This window comes from Protopterus annectens, chromosome 14.part0, assembly GCF_019279795.1.
Source record: "Protopterus annectens isolate FY-2018-M chromosome 14.part0, PAN1.0, whole genome shotgun sequence".
NCBI classification, from domain to species: domain Eukaryota; kingdom Metazoa; phylum Chordata; order Ceratodontiformes; family Protopteridae; genus Protopterus; species Protopterus annectens.
The window spans coordinates 293,924,705-293,943,811 of NC_056748.1; the positions used below are offsets into that span (position 1 = coordinate 293,924,705).

Genomic DNA, 19,107 nt, shown 5'->3' on the forward strand with positions numbered 1-19,107 from the left:
CTTGCAGTCAGCCTGGACTGATGAGACAATTGATGGAAGTAAAGAGAAAGATTCTTTTGTTTGTCCGGGGTCAACAAGGCCATCTGGGATGCTGTATTCAGTCTCACACCCAGAAAGCACATGTCCTGAGAGGGTACTAGACTGGACTTTATTTCGTTCACAGAATACCCCAGGCATCTTAGCACTGCTATCACATATTGTAAATGATGAAGAAGTTCGTCCTTTCCTTGGGCCAGAATCAGGCAATCATCCAAATAAGGATAGATCTGTATTCCTCTTAGCCTGAAGAAAGCTATCACTGGAGCCAGAACCTTTGTGAACACTCTGGGCGCAGTAGATAAGCCAAAGGGCAATGCAGAGAACTGATAATGAGAAGTCCCAGCCCGAAAACGCAGATACTTCCTGCAACTTAGCCTGATAGGAACATGAAGGTAAGCCTCCTTGAGATCCAGAGTCACCATCCAGTGATCTTTGCCCAGCAGAGGTAAAAGCTGTTGTAACGTCAACATTTTGAACTTGGGAATGTCCAGATAAGTGTTGAGGATAGATAAATCCAAAATTGGTCTCCACGTGTTCCCCTTCTTTGGTACTAGGAACAGGCGAGAATAAAATCCTAGGCCCACTTCTGGCAGAGGGACCGGTTGTATGGCCCCCATTTGAAGTAGCAGAGAAATTTGTCTGTGAGCCTCTAGTCTTTGCTGAGGAGGAACGTCCGGCATGCCTTTGAAAGGAGGCAAGGTATGGAAATAAAACTTGTAACCTTGGTGTATGATATCTAATACCCATCTGTCTTGGGTAATCAAACTCCAATTTTCCTTGAAGAGTGCCAACCTTCCTCCCAAAGGTGCTGCCAGGCAAGAAGGATCTGGCAGCTGAAAAGGTAGGTCATTGGGCCTGTTTACGAAAGGACTGGCCCCTGCCCTCACCCGAAGATTGTGCAGGTGAACTCCGGTCCTAGGCCTGAAGGAGCTCTGAGCTCTGCCCCTACCACGTCTAGATCTACCCCTAGACTGTGAATCATAAGAAGGGTACGTCCACCCCTTAGCAGGCCAATTCCTACTAAACTTTGGAGGCTGAACTTGCAAAAAATCTTTAACAGCCTGCATAGATTTAGCCTTGTCTTCCATTTTCTTCAAGACTGACTCCACAGGTGAACCAAACAACACATCAGACTGTAAAGGAGCATCCAAAATCCTTGTCTTAACATGGTCAGATAAATTCTGATCCCTCAGCCAGGCGTGCCTGCGAAGAACTGATCCAGTGGCAGCCACCCTAGACGAGGCCTGTACCGCATCAAAGCCACATTGTAAAGAATGCTTACCCACCTGTTCAGAGACATGTACCAAATCTTGTAATTCTTTACACTCAATGCCTTCTGCCAGAGCATCTACCTTAGACTTCAACTGAGAAAGAAGATAGTTTTGATATTTCAACCTGTGAAACTGGCAATTCAAAGCCCTCATAGCTAAGGTGGAAGAAGTATAGACTTTCTTTCCCCATCTATCCAAAGCTCTGGCCTCTTTATCTGGAGGAACCGGATTTTTTACAACAGAGGCCTTGACACCCTTAGGTCCCTGACTAACAGTTTCTGGGTCCGCCCTAGGACTCTTATAAAGATATTTATGAGCCTCAGGCACCCTGTAATACCTATCCGGTTTAACAGGAGCAGGAGGCAAGGAATCAGGATTAAGAGAAGCCTCTGCAAACACATCATCCACAACATCCAGAACAGGTGGTATAGCCAAAGGCCTATGCTGGGGTAAAAGCAAAAATTCCCTAAGCCTTTTCCTGGAATCAGAGAAGTCCTGACCTTCCCACTTAAAATGTTCCCTCATGGAATGAAGTGTCTCTGAAAAAGAAAAATCCTCTGGAGGAGAAGCAGAAGGAGTCGAATCATCTGCATCAGAATCAGAATAAGGAGAGTACTCCTGCAAGTCTTCAGCCAAGACTCTGAAACATCCGAAGCCTGCTCAAAACTCCCCAACTCTGGTTCCACCCTAGGCCTCTTATCAGGAGGGGGCAAAGAACCTCTAATCAAAGTAATTAAATCTTCTGCCATTTTAAGCATGTGCTTCTTGGGCACAGATCCTGTTGAACTAGGAGTGACCCCAACAGAAGCTAAACCTGGCCTGCCTCTGGGAGAAGCCTTGGAAACAGAAGGAGAGGGCCTAACCACCCTAGGAAGGGAGAGGAGTACAGTAACCTGAGAAGCCCCTTCAGCCTGACCTGCCTCCTGAGAGGCCACATCCTGCAATATCAAAGTCTCCCCCTGGGACTCCAGAGAAGCCTCCGGCGGAACCACCGGTTCCACTGACGCCTCTAAAGAACCGGCGTCCGGTACGGACGACTCTTCTTGCCTGGGTTTAGCTGCTTTGTCTTTGCGCTTCTTCGAAGAAGCGGGTGTCGGAGCATCCGACGGCATATTATAATTGCACCGCTTCCCGAAGACCAACCTGGCACAATCTAACCTTCGCTTAATAGTGCGCTTATTGAACCTAGCACAAAAGCGACACCCAACAACGTCGTGCTCAGGCCCCAAACAAGGAATACACAAAGTATGATAGTCCCTATGCGGTATCTGCTTCCCACAAGAAATACAGTTATTCACTTTTTCTGACATCCGGTAAACCACTGAGGCAAGAAAAAACTAAAATATTCCCCAACGGGGTACTTAGCCAACTTTGACTCGGTCTGAAACTCCGAATTCGAAAAATTTCAGAACGCCGAACGGCATTTGCAACGCTGCTTCTGCATCGGACCATGTGGCAAAAAAGACTGAGGATATGACGTCGGTCATGCGCATTTATACCCTGACGTCCTGATGTCAGTCTTAAGCGCCTTGACCGACATCAGCCTAATACTTTGATATTCGCGCCGACCGAGGACAGCGGATTACCCAAGTGTAAGGACTGCAGCAATGTGAGATGAACATCTTTGGTTTAACATTGTTTCCAGATGATGACAGCTCAGAACTGCAATACCCTTTTATTCATCACTGCAGTGTAGTTTCTGAATTTTAAGCCAGTCAATGAATGTAAAGGAAGAAACCAGAAGGATTCAGCTTCTATTAAATTACAATAATATTTCTGACTGCCTCAGACAAGTAAATATTTTGTTTGCTATCCCTCACTGTGCTAATTAAAAACTGTAAAGATGACCTTTTCAGCAGCTTTTTGAATTCATTAATGGAAAGAGCTTTCAACACTTATTTTTATTTTTGCAGAGCCTTCTGCAACCTGTTTGAAAACAGATTTATATCCCAGCAGTCAATGCTAATCTCTTATTGTAATACTGCTTACTGCTCTGCCAGCATTACATAAATGTCGAGGAATAACTGCAGTGCAGTTCCTGTGCACCTGCAACCACATGGATATCCTGTGCTCTAGTAATGTTTTTGTGATTACCCCTCAGTTTTGTCAAAATGATCAAGAGCTTCCACCCTCCACTAAGGGGCATAGGTGTACTACATGAACTTGTCTGTCTACTGTCACAGTTAGGACTTCATCTGTCTGCATCCCGCTTTGGTTTAGTTTTTTTTACACCAACAGTTCATAGACTACAAATGTTTACTGTTTTTAATCTCAGGACACATACTCTAGCAAATATTTACAAATACGGAGGGAAGTTGGCATAATGGTTAAGATATTTGCCTTACAGATGCAAGGTACAGGGTTTGACCCTTGCATGGGTTAATTGGCTAGGCTTCAAATAGCTCACAAGGGCTATTAGCTCCTGAGAACACCCCAGCGCTACCAGGCTATACCTCGTATCATGCTTTTCGGCCCCAAAACCCGGGCTGAACCACAAAGGGAGGGGGAGTGTCCATATTCATCAAGGACATCCACACCTCCAGGTTAGTAGCAACACATGAAGCATCAGAGACCATACAGGTGCAACTAACCATAGGCAAAACTGCTATACAACTGATAGCATGTTACAGACCACCCTCCCAATCTCAAGAACCCCACTTAGCCTTCCTGAAGACATTGGAGGATATGAATGTATCACAAAATACCATCATACTGGGAGACTTCAACTACCCAAACATACATTGGGTACATTATTCTAGCCCTAATACCCTAGCCCAAAGGTTCCTGGAATTCATAAATTCAAATGTACTGGAACAACTAGTCACCTCTCCCACTAGGGGAGATAATATACTAGACCTGATCACCACAACATGGGGACAAAATGCTCCACACCGGAAGTATACCCCTCACTAGTGAGATCTGAGCACAAACTAATCACCCTGGATATACATATCCCACCTCCACCCCCAGCACAAAAGACCACAGTGAAAAACTTCTCAAAAGCAGACTTCACTCTTCTTAAGACTGAGATGGTATCTTTTAAGCCCACTGTGCCAGTGGATACCACATCTCAAAATGCCGAATCATTCACAAATGCTTTCTATGGACATCTCCAAGAATGCATGGATCATGCAATCCCAAATAAATCCAAGTCCCTCTCCACCAAAGGTAAGCGTCCTGTCTGGTGGACCTCAGCCATAAACAAATTGTATAACAAAAGAAGGAAGCTACTGCACGTCAGAGCAAAATCCCACGAAGGGAAGACTTCTCTGATCAACATTAGCAGAAAACTACGTTCTCTCATAAAAACATCCAAGGCCAACTTTGAGAGAAAAATCGCTAAGGACACTAAAGATAACCACAAAGCCTTCTTCAGCTATGTTAGAAACCTGGGCGGAAACCCTCAGATATGCTCAGAGTTGGTTCACAACAACAAAAAATACACTGAACCCACAGATATTGCCAACATTCTGGCTGACGGGTTCAGTGCAAATTTCTCCCCTCCCTCACCCCCAAAAGAAGAAATACTTATCCCAGCTGAATGTAATCTCCTTGTCATCTCAGATGTCCAAGTGAGAAACACCCTAAACAAAGCAAAAAACACAGCATCAATGGGACGTAACGGTATCCCGGGTTGCGTGTTACGTGAACTCCAAGAGGAGCTAAGCCCACACATAAAAATGCTATTTAACCTTAGCCTTACTTCGGGATATGTACCTGAACACTGGCGTACAGCAACAGTGGTCCCACTCCACAACAAGGGAGGTTCCTCTACAGACCTTGGAAACTACCGCCCCATAAGCTTAACCAGCCTGGTCTGCAAAGCTATGGAAAGAATCATTATGGAACTCATAAACAGAGACATAGGGGACCTACAGACACTTGACTCCACCCAGTTCGGCTTTGTAAAGGGCAGATGCTGCCTTTTAAACCGGATTGACTTTTTTGAAACTGTCACTAGAGCCATTGATGAGGGCAAAGCAGTCCATACAGCATACCTGGACTTGGCTAAGGCCTTCGACACAATACCCCACTCAGGCATCATAGATAAGCTCGACAGCTTAAAAGTAAACCCTTATGTCACTAGATGGGTTGCAAACTGGCTAAAGGACAGAACCCATAAAGTTAAAATCACTGGAGCAATGTCAGACTCAAAGCCAGTCACAAGTGGTGTCCCACAGGGATCTGTCCTGGGACCCCTCTTGTTCAGCATTTATTTCTCAGATGTTAAAGCAAACATGGGAGGGCTGTGGCTGACAAAGTTCGCAGATGACTGCAAACTAGGCGCCATAGTCGATACACCAGCAGACACACACATCCTACAAAAAGGCCTCACAGAAACGGACAACTGGTGCCGGAGTCACGGCCTTAAACTAAATGCCAAAAAATGTATAGTCATCCCCTTTGGGAAAAACAAAGTACCCACAAATTATCACAGACAGCAACCCACTGAGTACGGAAAAAGTAATCCGAGACCTAGGGACCCAAGTCAACAGCGACCTCTCATTTGACACCCACTTTGCCAAAGTGGTTAGAAAAACATTCTACCTTGCACACCTCATCATGAAGGGATTCACATCCAGATCCAAGGATGTCATTGTACCCCTATATTCCTCCGTCATCAAACCCATGATTGAGTACAATGCCCCATTTGGTATGTACCTCACCCAGCATTTGCAACAGCTGGAGAGACCACAAAAGTACCTCACCAAGAGGATCAAGGGTCTCCAACATATGCCTTATTCTGCCAGACTAAAGAAACTTCAGCTCTATTCAGTAACATACCGCCTGCTCAGAGGTGATCTCTGCCTGATGTACAAGGCCATGTCCAATCAGGATCTGATGGACATGCTCCACCTCAAAAAATCCAAATCCATCAGGACCACGAGAGCTAAAGACTTAAACCTCGGCACAAGTATGAATAGGACATGCTGGAGGGATAGATTCATAACCCAGAGGCTTCCCATGCTTTGGAACAAGATCCCAGTTCGTATTAGGCAGAGCCCCTCACTGACTCTCTTCAAGAGAAATCTTGATGAGTGGATGGGAGATCGTAAGTTTAACCCAGGTGTCAGATCTGTGTCACTGCTAGACAGGGGCACAGTAAACTAATTCTTTTATATAAGGGGACCTTCATTGTGTCACTACTAGACAGAGGCACAGTATTCTAAATTTATTCTGTACATTTTTTGTACCATTTCATGGGGTGGCAAAAGCCACTTCGCTATGGCTAGGCTTACAAATGCCCCAGGGCAGATAGCCTAGTACTATACTATGAAACTAATCTATGAACTCTGTGTCTTAATTTTAGTAATTCTCAAAGTCTGTGTGCTAGCTTTTCTCAAATAATAATGATTCACTTCAATATGGTGTTTAACTAGTTGGTTCAGGGCACAAATGGAAGATGCGAAAACCACTATTAAAATTAAAAAAAAAAGTTATATAAAGCACATATGCAAGCAGAACAAAATTCATTTTATTGTCTAGCATCTCTGCAATATACTTTAAAGAATAAAGGATGATGCCCTAAGACACAGATGACTCTGGTTTGGCTGGAAGCCCAGGCACTAAAGCAGCAGACTGGAAATAAAAAAGGTGTTTCCTGCTCACCTCTCTATCTGAGGTGGAGGGAAGAGGGTATATTTCTTGGGCATAAGAGAGTCTGACCTATTGTTTTGGATCAGGTGCTGCCATACTCTTGTTTATGCATGAGGGCGATTGGATAAAGTATGACATCACAGCCCCAAGTATCCCTTCCCCTTGTGGGACTGTTTCAAGCATGTACAGAATTTTTAGTTCAACAGAAATTCCCAGCTATGGCATTATTATAATAACCAAGGTCTCTGGTGTGGAGAGGACCAATACTTCTGCTAAACCATTATGCCTTTCTTGGAAGGAACATTCTGCCAGTACAGGAACACTGGGATGTTGCCACATAACTACAAAAAAGAGCAGCTAGCATAAACCTGAAGTTGCTGATAGGCTGGAAGAAAAAAAAAACTGATATTTAATTAAATTAATTAGAAAGAACAAATACTTTATTTTTTTGAGTATTATGTTGAAAATATCTTGCTTGTATCTCTTTCTCTCCCACTGCCAGGGTTCTGAATTAGGAGGCTGGTCTTTGGGGCGCTGGACTGCTGAAGGCATCGATATTAACCACAACTTTCCTGATTTGAATTCCTACCTTTGGTTAGCAGAAGATCGAAAATTTGCTTCAAGGAAACTTTCCAACCACCACATTCCAATTCCAGACTCATACTTTGCTGACAATTCTTCAGTAAGTTATAAAGAAAACAATGCATCATATAAACATGTCCAGTAAATATATGCATATTTTCTCTGTTGCAGTATAGATACTGAATATTTATTTAACATTTGTTGACTGGGAAAGTTCTGACTTTTTCAGCAGAGGCCCAGGGAGAAACACTCCAAATGCATGTATTTGGACTGTGGGAGGAAATCGAAGTACCCGGAAAAACCCATGCAAATGCAGGGAGAACATGCAAACTCTGCACAGAAGGCACCTTAGCCGAGAATCGAACCAGAGAATCTCTAGCTGTGAGGCAACAACATTAACTGCTGCACCACTGCATTGATGGATATAGTTAGTTTTGTTTCATAGTTGTAAATCATTGAACTATGTTTAAGAAATAGGTACTGTATTTTCTGAGGAAGTCCAGGGAGAAAAGCTTCAAAGTATTAAACATTTTAAGAACAATAATTTTACAATCTTCAAAAATAATTCAAAAATTTCTGTGGTTTAAATAATCATACCAAATTAGACAATGTGGCAATATTGGTTAGAAACTGATGCAACTTATACGACAACGATTGAATATGTAGTGACATTTTAGCCAGTTAGTTTACAGAAATTAAAGGTAAATTATTATAATGCAAATAAGAAATGCAATATGCAGAGCAAGACAGAAAAAAAGGGTTATGGCAAATTTAGACAGACAGTCAGGGAAGAGAAATGGATTGACATTAGGAAGCGAGTGAAAAGGGAGTAAGGATGTATAAGGTATGAATCAGTACTAGTTCATATTTCGGGATATAGTTTATCCTAGGGTTGTGCAAGAAGAGAGACAGATTTTGGTTATGAAGTCTTTCAGAACATTTTTTTGAGGGCACTGACCTCATGGATATAGCAAGGACTACCAGGTCATAGCAACTTGGCGTGAGTACAGACCACATCCAGGAGATTTTATATGTTTTTAGACTGAGAGAAGTTTTTGTTCATTGGATCATTATGACAGAGTAGGAACATGGTTGCGAAGAATGGTATTTATTACTGGACAAGCAGATGGATGGTGAATAATTTTATAGTTGGTAAGAACCGGTGTGTATATGTTAGTTGATGGGGTAGTTCTAACCAATTTAGACTTTTAGTGCTATACAGTGGTGGGTTTTGAAAGGGATATTTGCTATAAGTGTAGCCACGTTTTATACCATTGTTGCAATTTTGTTTTTCATGATGCCTGGAGATTAATAAGGATGTGAGTACCATAAATTAGTGAGAGGAGGAGTTAAGTACTGACAAGTGTAGTTTTAGACACATTGGTAAGAGGTTTTGGCTCTATAAAACAACCTTAGTTTTTTAATGCAATTTTATATATTTGGATCACATTTAAGGTCATCATCCGCCATCATCCATAATAATTTATGAGAAATAACTTCCGTTGTTGTATTAAGAGAGGATTGCACATTTTTTTGTTTTTTTTCCCCCCATGAGATGGACTTTCTGGAAAAATAGTAGTATTTTTTTCCAGGGGGGTGTATCAGGTTGTCTTATGTACATATGAGTATTGAGTCATTATGTATTATTGTATTAGGGAAGCCTGTTATGTAGATGTGTGGAGGGTGTTGGTGAAAATGTTAAAGAGGATAGGAGCAAGGACAGAGCCTTGTGGTATACCAGTGGTGACTGGACGGTATGGAGAGAGGGTGTAGTGCCATTTTACTGAAGGATACCTATTGGACAGTTATCTTTTGAACCATAAAAGGGTGGACTGAGATGGACCTAGTTAGGAAATTGGAAGTAGGAGTTTACTGTGACAAACTGTGTTGAAGGCATTGGACAAGTCTAGAAATAAGAAGGAAACTAGTTTGCCATTAGCTCTAACTTTATTGACAGTTATCTATAAAGGCTAAAAGTGCAATGTTATTACAATGTGAGGGGCAGAAGCTATGTTGTATGAGCATAGGGGATCTTCCTGAAGGAGATAGTTAAGAAATGTATTCAAAAACAAAACAATTGCTAAAGTCTTTTGGAGAGTGAGGTTAAGATTGCTATAGGTCTAAAGTTAGTGATGTCTATTGAATTTCCTCCTTTGTTTAGAGGGATAATGTATGATTTTTCCCAGAGAGAGTTAAAGTGGGATTCCTGGATTGACCTGTTTATAAAGATTGAGACAGGCTAGGCAATGTTATTGGTTGCTATTTTAAGGTAGTCGCTTGGAAAGTCAACAGCTGAAGAAGAACATGGTTTGAGACTGTTTAAAAGTAGTTTTATGTAGGACATGGGCACAGCTTTGAAGGTGAAAGTGGATGTGTTAACATGTTTTCTGTATTATTCTGTATTATAGAGCTAAATTGTTGCTTAGATATCTGTTGTCTTACTGTTCTGCAAATATACAGAGATCAGTATATATTTTTTTGGTTTTATAATTTGCACACTGATTCCTCACATCTCTGTTGAAACTGGTCCTCCCCCCCTCCCTGTTCTTGGTTGTAGTTTAAATTTGGTGTCTTTTGCAGTGCACACCCCACTGTAGATTTGATCTAGGACACTCCCCCAGTCCCATCTCTTTACCGCATTCTACCAAATAAACCCTTTCTGCACTTGCTTTTAGTCCTTTTTAATTTAATTACATTTTTTCAAACTGTGTGTGGACTAATATTGCTACATACTCAAGTGTGCCAGCTTGCACTGCATGTGAATTGTTTTTATTACTGTTTTTGCTACTTTTATGAAAAAAAAAATGTATCTGCTTTTACTGTATTTGTGTTTCTTCCTACTTTATTTTGCTTTTACGTCATCTTAAAAGTACTCAATTGTATTTATTACTGCTTGGTGTATTTCATTCTAAGCCTTTTAGTTTAAGCACTTGGGCATCAGACCAGTTGTTTTACATTAAGAAGGTTTGTGGTCTGCACTGTGGTGGCAGAACAGGTAGCTTACATCCTTCCAAGTTGGGAACTGCTGATTGAGGGCTCAGTGTCTGTTATTCTAAAAGTGTATTAATTCTGGTTTAAGCACTTGGGCTTCAGGCCAGTTATTTTACATTAAAAGGGTTCGTGGTCTGCACTCTTGTGGGTGGAGAGGCAGGACTCTGCCCTTCTGAGCTGGGAATTTCTGGTTAAAGGCTTATAGTGCCTGCATATCTGAACTGCTTCTTACTGAAATTGGTACACCTTGTTTGCTGTAGCATAGACTAGATCCAAGCCTGCTGAATCTAGCTTTGTTTGTATGTTTATTTCCCTGAAATGCTAATTCCGCCTAAAACGCGGCTTTTCAGCGCTTTTGTGGATCCCTAGTGATATCTGCATTGCTTACTGTACTTATTTCCTTGTTTCACTTGAAAGAAAGTTACTGTTTGTCATTTTTGCATTTAAGTTACCTGTAACACATTGCATTTAAGTTACCTGGCACTTGCTCACTAAAGCAACTATACAAGTCAGCACTAAAAAATTAAAAGCACTACACCCTCACAAACTCCCCTTGAGTACCTTGTTCCCCATTAACCCTTTTTTTTTCAATTATAAAGGAATTCCCAATACTATTCTAGCATGTCCAAAGGTCAGTTGTCAATCTCCTCTCCGGTCCAGCTGGTGAATCTGGGAATCTTGAGGCAATGTTACAACTGCCTCATGTACACAGACAACCCTCTCCTCCTCCCAACAAATTCCAACACATGTGAGAGATGCAACCATATAGCCATACTGGAGGCTAAGCTATCTCAACTCAGTACTGGCGAAACCAGTCAGGAGGAGAAGGAAACCACATTCACTACAATTCAGTCTCACATAGACCTACCACGACAGCAAACCAAACACAAACACACAAAAACATACTCAGAGGCCCTAAATAAAAATCTGCCTAAGCAGCAGAGACCTCCAAAGCAGACACCCAAGCAACCACTACCCCAAAACAAAACACGTGCAACACATAGCTCACAAAGCCAGTGTGCCGAACAGTCATAGCCCTTAAGGCTAAACAACACACCTGATACACTTGTAATAGGTTACTTAATCGTCAGGCACACTGATGTCCCGCTCACCAGGCTGAACAAGGAGAAAGTCACGGTGAGCCGCCTGTCAGGCACTAGGATCTGCCACATAACACAAGCACTCAGGTCACTCCAAGGCAAGTACAAATATGACTCAGTCATTGTCCATGCTGGTGTGAATGACCCGAGACGTACCTCCCTGGACTACATGAAAAGAGACAGAGGAGCTCTCTGAGCATGTAGCCCAGGCCGGTATGACCATGACCTTGAGTAGCATCTTATCCTCACCAAGAATGATGCCACAATATGAAGACAAGATGATCAATTTCAACAATTGGCTTAAGTATTGGTGTCATTCAAAGGGGATCCAGAGCCTGTCAGCCTGGGATGACATGCTCGACAAGCCACGATGCTTCTTTAGGGACGGCTTGCACCTGTCACCCCTGGGCTTTTGGATATTGGCAAAGGTTCTTGCTACCCCCATAGTGCCTTTTTTAGGCAAGGCTCAAAAGACAAACCCACCTCTATAGGTATCACATGGGATAAGAAACTAAGAGTAATGCTACTCAACACCAGAAGTCTAAACCTCAAGATGCACGCACTCGAAACTCTCCTTAGCATGGAGAACATCGATATCTCTGCAGTAACATAAACCTGGTTCAAGGCTCCCGAGAGCACCCCAGCACTTATACCATGCTTTTCGGCCCCAAAACTTGGACTGAACCACAAAAGGAGGGGGGAGTATCAATATTGGTCAAAGATACCCACACCTCCAGGTTGGTGGCACAGCACGAATCATCAGATACTATCCACGTGCAACTAACAGTGGGTAAAACTGCCTTCCAGTTTATAGCCTGCTACAGACCACCCTCCCAAACCCAGGAACCCCACTTGGCCTTCCTGAGAACACTGGAAAATATGAAGGTCTCTCCAAACACCATTATATTGGGCGACTTCAACTACCCAAACAGACTGGGAGCATTAATCTAGCTCCAACACCCTAGCCCAAAGGTTCCTAGAATTTATAAACTCAAATGTTATGGAACAACTTGTTACCACTCCCACAAGAGGGGAAAACATACTGGACCTGATCACCAACATGGGGACTCTATGCTCCAGAACAGAAGTGTATCACTCATTGGTAAGATCAGACCATAAACTAATCTCACTGGATATTCACATCCCGACTCCACCCCCTGCCCTGAAAACCACAGTGAAAAACTTTGCTAAATCAAATTTCACACTCCTCAAAACCGAGGTGGAATCCTTCAAAGCCCCCGGGCCTGTGGAAAATACAGCCCAGACCGCAGAATCCTTTATAAATGCATTCTAAGAACACTTTCAGGAATGCATGGATCATGCAATCCCAAATAAAACCAAGACCCATCCTCCAAAGGCAGACATCCTGTCTGGTGGACCCCAGCCATAAACAAATTATACAATAGAAGGAGGAAGCTACTACTTGATAGAGCAAAATCCCAAAAAGGGAAGGCATCTCTGATCCATATTAGCAAAAAACTACGGGCACTCATAAAATCGTCTAAGGCCAGCTTCGAGAGAAAAATTGCACAGGACACTAAGGATAATCACAAGGCTTTCTTTAGTAATGTTAGGAACCTGGTTGGGAATTCCCAGATATGCTCAGAAATGGTCCAAAATGACAAAAAATACACTGAACCCACAGACCTTGCCAACATCCTAGCTGACAGGTTCAGCGCAAACTACCCCCCCCCCCACCAAAAGGGCAAATATCTATCCCAGCAGAGTGCTGCCCCCCTGACATCTCAGATGCTCTGGTAAGAGCTGCCCTCTCCACAGCAAAAAACACAGCATCAATGGGACCAGACGGTATCCCGGGCTGCGTCCTACATGAACTCCAAGAAGAGCTAAACCCAAACATAAAACTACTGTTCAATCTCAACCTTACTACAGGATATGCACCCAAAGAGTGGCGTACAGCAACAGTGGTCCCTCTCCACAAAGGTGGTGCCTCAACGGATCCTGGAAATGATCGCCCCATAATCCTGACTAGCTTGGTCTGCAAAGCTATGGAAAGGATCATCATGGACCTCATAAATAAAGATATTGGGGACCTACAGACACTGGATCCTACCCAGTTTGGCTTTAAGGGCAGATCCTGCCTCTTAAACCTGGTTGATTCCTTTGAAACAGTCACCAAGGCCATTGACGAGGGGAAGGTGGTCCACACAGCCTACCTGGGCCTCGCAAAAGCCTTCGATACAATACCCCACTCGGGCATTATAGATAAGCTCACCAGCTTAAATATAAACCTCTATGTCACTAGATGGGTTGCAAACTGGCTCAAGGACAGAACCCACATGGTTAGAATTGCTGGAGCCATGTCAGACTCCAAACCAGTTACAAGTGGCATCCCACAAGGCTCAGTCCTGGGACCTCTCTTGTTCGGTATACATCTCTCAGAGGTACAGGCCAACACGGAAGGACTGTGGCTGACCAAGTTCACAGATGACTGCAAACTGGGCACCATAATCGACTCTCCAACCAACACAAGCATCCTCCAAAATGGCCTCATAGAAACAGACAACTGGTGCCAGAGCCATGGCCTCAAGCTAAATGCCAAAAAGTGTATAGTCATCCCCTTTGACAAAAACAAAGTGCCCACAAATTACCACATAGGTGGTAATCCATTAAGTACAGAAGAAGTAATTAGGGACCTGGGGACCCAAGTTGATAGCAATCTCTCATTTGACAACCACGTGGCCAAAGTGGTTAGAAAAACATTTTATATAGCCCACCTAATCATGAAGGGATTCACATCTAGATCAGGGGAGGTCATCGTGCCTCTTTACTCATCCCTCATCAGGCCCATAATTGAGTACAATGCCCCTTTTGGGATGTACCTTACCAGACACCTGCAGCAACTGGAAAGACCCCAAAAGTACCTCACCAAGAGGATCAAAGGGCTCAAACAGATGCCATATGCTGCCCGGTTAAAGAAACTCCAGCTCTACTCAGTGGCATACCGCCTGCTCAGAGGCAATCTATACCTGACGTATAAAGCCATGTCCAACCTGGAATTAATGGACATGCTGCACCTCAGAAAATCCAAATCCCATCGAGCTAAGCGCTCGAGAGACCTGAACCTCAGCACTGAAATAAATAGGACATGCTGGAGGGACAGATTCATAACCCAGAGGCTCCCTACACTCTGGAATAAAATCCCAGTCCAGGTTAGGCAGAGTCCCTCATTGACTCAAGAGGAATCTTCGTAGGTTTACCCCGGGTATCACTTCTGTGTCACTGTTAGACAGAGGCACAGTATACTAACCTTGAAAAAGGGCATAGCAAAATTAATTTAAAATGGGTGGCGAAAGCCAAACACACTTGGGCTAGGCTTATAAATGCCCTAGGGCAGATAGCCTAGTATGAACCTATGTGGCTGCTGGACAGGGCTGGGTTTAGATGCTGGGGAATCCCTGGTTAGGGTTACCATACTATCTAGGAAATAAGAGTTGAATTCTGTTGCAGTTTTAAGTGATGGTTTAGTGACGGAGGGATTAGGGTGGAATTTTTGGTCAGGATGCAAGATTTCTTTAATGGTGTATCAGACTTTGTTAGGGTTGTATTTTTCATTATTCTGAATGTTGATATAGTATAGTTTTTGGTCTTAATTTATTTAGTTTTTAGTACTGTAGCAAAGCATGCTGAAGCTTTCGATATATTGTGTTTTTTTATATTTTATCCATTCTTTACACACTATTCTACTTTTTACATTTTTTGTTTTTAGTCTCTTCATCCTAGGAGGTCCACAACTATTTAGGATATTAAGGAAAGTTGCCATATCAATAATATATAATCCATTCAATTTAAATATTTCTAAAAGTGACTTATTTTACTATATGCAAGTAATTACTCTCATCTGGTTCAGTAAACTGCCATTAGCTAGTATTATATAGTGCAATGAATAACTTATACAGCAATGAACTGTACACACACATACAGTGAACAGTTAACAACTGCAGCCACAACGTAGGTAAACATACAAAAAATGTTGAGAGCCAGTACTTTAAGACAAGAGCACAATGCTCCTGCTTGCATGTGTGTGGGATAAGTATCTTTGCTGGGTACAAGACTTTTTTTCTGAATCTCTGAAATTCATATAAATGAAGTCTTAGTCCTGAGGAATGTAAAGTACTGAAAATTAATTTTAATTGCCTACTTTTTACATGTGGCTAAACCACCCAGATTTCCATCATGTGAATTTTGAAATTTGTTCTATTTGTCCTGATGGCACAATTATCCCCACTTATTGTTAAACATTTGGCATTGGAAGTCCATACTTAAAATTCAGAGATCTGGGAAGCAATCTCCTTTTTATTGTTCTCCTTATATGTCTGTGTTGAATTTATTTTATTTATTTACATTTTGGATTCCTGATGAGACATGTTTACTACAACATTCATAAATATATGTCCCTGCTGAATTACAAAATTAGATACTCGGGCAAGCTTAGTGTGTAAACTCATGAAGATTATCTATGTCTGCATCTGTACACTTATCTATATCTGTTCATCTTTCTTTCTCTGTCAACTTGTCTGTCTACATTTCTATTGATCTATCTATAGTAAGAGTGACAGAAAGAGAAAGAGGTATATAGTTTTTGGATCTTGTTTTTCTGCATATCATCTTGAATAATCACCATCATTTAAGCCCCAGTTTTCACTCTTTAGCCGAGACCTAATCGCAGGTTAGTTGTCATAGAGGCAGCCACCATGTGGTTTTGTTTGTAGCCTTAACATCCTCTGACATGGTACGCAAGGGGGGTATCACACACTTCTGAAGTGGTTAGCATTTCCGGCAGCCTTGTCTCAAATTTGTTCAGAAAGCTCCTACTAGGTCCCCGACTTCCACTATAGATTCATTAGCAAGAGAACTGTCCCATGACATGACCCCCAACACCTCAAAGAGAGGTGAACAGGCACTGCCTCTGCAGCCATTTTCCTCTCTAGATAGCACCTTCTGCATTTGAGCCCCTTTTTAAAACCTGGTCAGCTGAGTCATAGATAGAATGCCTACATTCCCAATTATCATTATACTAAGACAGAATATCTTTTCTCTACAGCTTTAGTTAAATGCCTAAAACAAATATCTTCTGATGCTGATATGGGAATTCTAATATACTAGAGTTTTGCCCTGGGAATCGTATGCTATAGTTTAACATCATTTTGCAGATAATGTAAGCTAAACCACATAACTTACCATTATGACTGCTCAGGACACCTATTTCCCCTGAGATAAACAGATATGCACTTCTCTTGAATAAGAAATATCGTAATTAGATTTATCTGTTTACTTTCTCAAATACATATTGATGTAAAACATGCTAAACAAATAATGTTTTAATCCTAACAAAAATGAAAATACAACAGATTTTTTGAATGTTAGAAGAATTTGCTTTTAAAGCAAAATGTCTTGCCAAAGTGTGAACTATTTTCAACTTGAACATCCTATATCTTTCAATAGGTTGCTGCAGAAACTCGTGCAATAATAGCATGGATGGAAAAGATTCCATTTGTATTGGGAGGCAGTCTGCAGGGAGGAGAGTTAGTTGTGGCATACCCTTTTGATATGTCTCGATCCTTATCGCACAAAAAGGATTACACAGCCACTCCAGATGATCATGTGTTTCGCTGGTTGTCATTTTCCTATGCTTCTACACATAGACAAATGACAGATGCAAGTCGGAGGGTATGTCACACAGAGGACTTTACAAAGGAAGATGGAACAATAAATGGAGCATCTTGGCGTAATATTGCAGGAAGTAAGTATACAATGAAACTTATTTACTAATGGAAGCTGCACTTCCTGATAATTCATAAGATTGTTGTAGCCAGCTATCAGTGCTTAAAAGTTAATGGTGTGTATGGGAATTAGTTGAGATTATTCTGCATTTTTGTTGTCTAAACAAGGAAGCACTCACTTAACACTGTGAAAGTGATCCCAACTTCCACATAAATGTAGCTCATACCTCTTAACCTCTTAGCACAAGAAATCTGGAGAAAGCCAAAATTAATGCGGAAGCAAAGGCCTAAAAATAGGGACAGATTTCAAATATTGTTCTTATTAACTTAGAAAGTTGCTAGAGTAATGAGTTTTGAATTATCATACATTTTCTGAAGGATATCAAGGCTGCAATACAAATTCTTGTCATCATTTAGTGACTTCAGTCCTTAATTTGCCAAAAAAGACAATTTTTTTGAGGAAGACTAAAATCATAAGCCAAAAATCTGGACATTGTGAAAATCTGGACAGTTGACGGGTATAGCTCCTTAAACGCAGGCTCATGACATTGTCGTGAAGTCTGCTTATTTGTCTCTGCACTGGTTCTCATGTTGCAGCTACCATTTTCATCATAATATAGCTCCCTTTAACAAATCTTGCCTTGCTTTTACCAAGGCTTTAGTATGAAATATGGATTTCGGCTGTTTCATACTGGAATGCAAAAATGTGAGTTCTGATAAAGCATGGTAGAGAACGGTTCAAAATTAATGCAACTTGGGGATATGCTGCAGCTGCTGATGTAACTGCCAACTTTTACTGAGATCTTCAAGTTTCTCCAGTTAAAATTTTAAAGCAGTAGTCTATGTTAATTAAAAAGAAAAAAAAAGGAATGTAAACATTTTCAGGTTATGCTGGTCTTAATAGCTAAGCACGCTGGATTTTCTATCTTATAATGATCAAAAAGGAGAGAATGACCTAATCCTTTAGATTTCAAAATATGAAGCCCTTTAAGTTGTGAGACCAACCCCAGGATTTCCATTTCCTTGGAGTTTTTTTCTTCACATTAACTACTACTGCCCTGTGATAAACCTTCATCACATTTTTATATCTGGAAATACTTTGTTCTGTACAAGACAGCAAAGATTATCTTTACTAATCAAGCTCATAATTAGAAACTGGTACCAAACTTAAAATAAAGATTCAAATTTGAGCAGCATTATGATTTCTGCTCAGGTCTGAGAAAGGGCCAAAAAGTAGTTTATTGTGTATTAGCTGGGGCTGTAACCTTCTGAAAAATAGATGGGAGTGTCAGTGAATTTTGTATAGCTTTGTCAGCTCATTTTTACAAGACATGCAATACAGGAAACGTACCAAGTAGAGGACTTCTGCTAGTCCCTTCTAAGCTATATATGAATCTTCTCCATCTGGAAAATGGAAAAATATACTGAAGAGTGACTCGCTTCTTCAGAAGCTGGGGGTTGTCCACACAAGGAAATATAGAAGGGTGGTACAAATTAACAAAGCAGAAAATTGCCAAATGAAGTGGATACCACATTGAATTAGCACTCTAATGGTATGTAGGCATAACTGATCACTGAAATGAATGTGAGAGTCATAGCCTTGGAGGCTAGATTTGGCTGTGGGAAGCATCAGTTATTCTATGGTGGCAATCATGCCGGTCACAAGAATTTTATACTAAATGAAAATCCAAACATTTTAGAGCAGTGAGGCCTTTTTACAGTTCGTCATTAATACTCTTGCTAAAGACAATGAAATCCAGGAGTAGACATAAAACTGGAAAA

General features: G+C 41.6%; 1 protein-coding gene across 1 annotated transcript in view; it reads left to right on the forward strand.

Moving 5' to 3' along the window:
- CPXM2 (carboxypeptidase X, M14 family member 2) overlaps positions 1-19,107 on the forward strand; it is a 1,728,300-nt gene that overhangs the window by 1,357,960 nt on the left and 351,233 nt on the right. The window contains exons 10-11 of the mRNA XM_044056018.1: positions 7,411-7,590; positions 17,048-17,345. Of these exons, the coding sequence (XP_043911953.1) occupies positions 7,411-7,590; positions 17,048-17,345 (478 nt within the window). The remainder of the gene's footprint in view (positions 1-7,410; positions 7,591-17,047; positions 17,346-19,107) is intronic.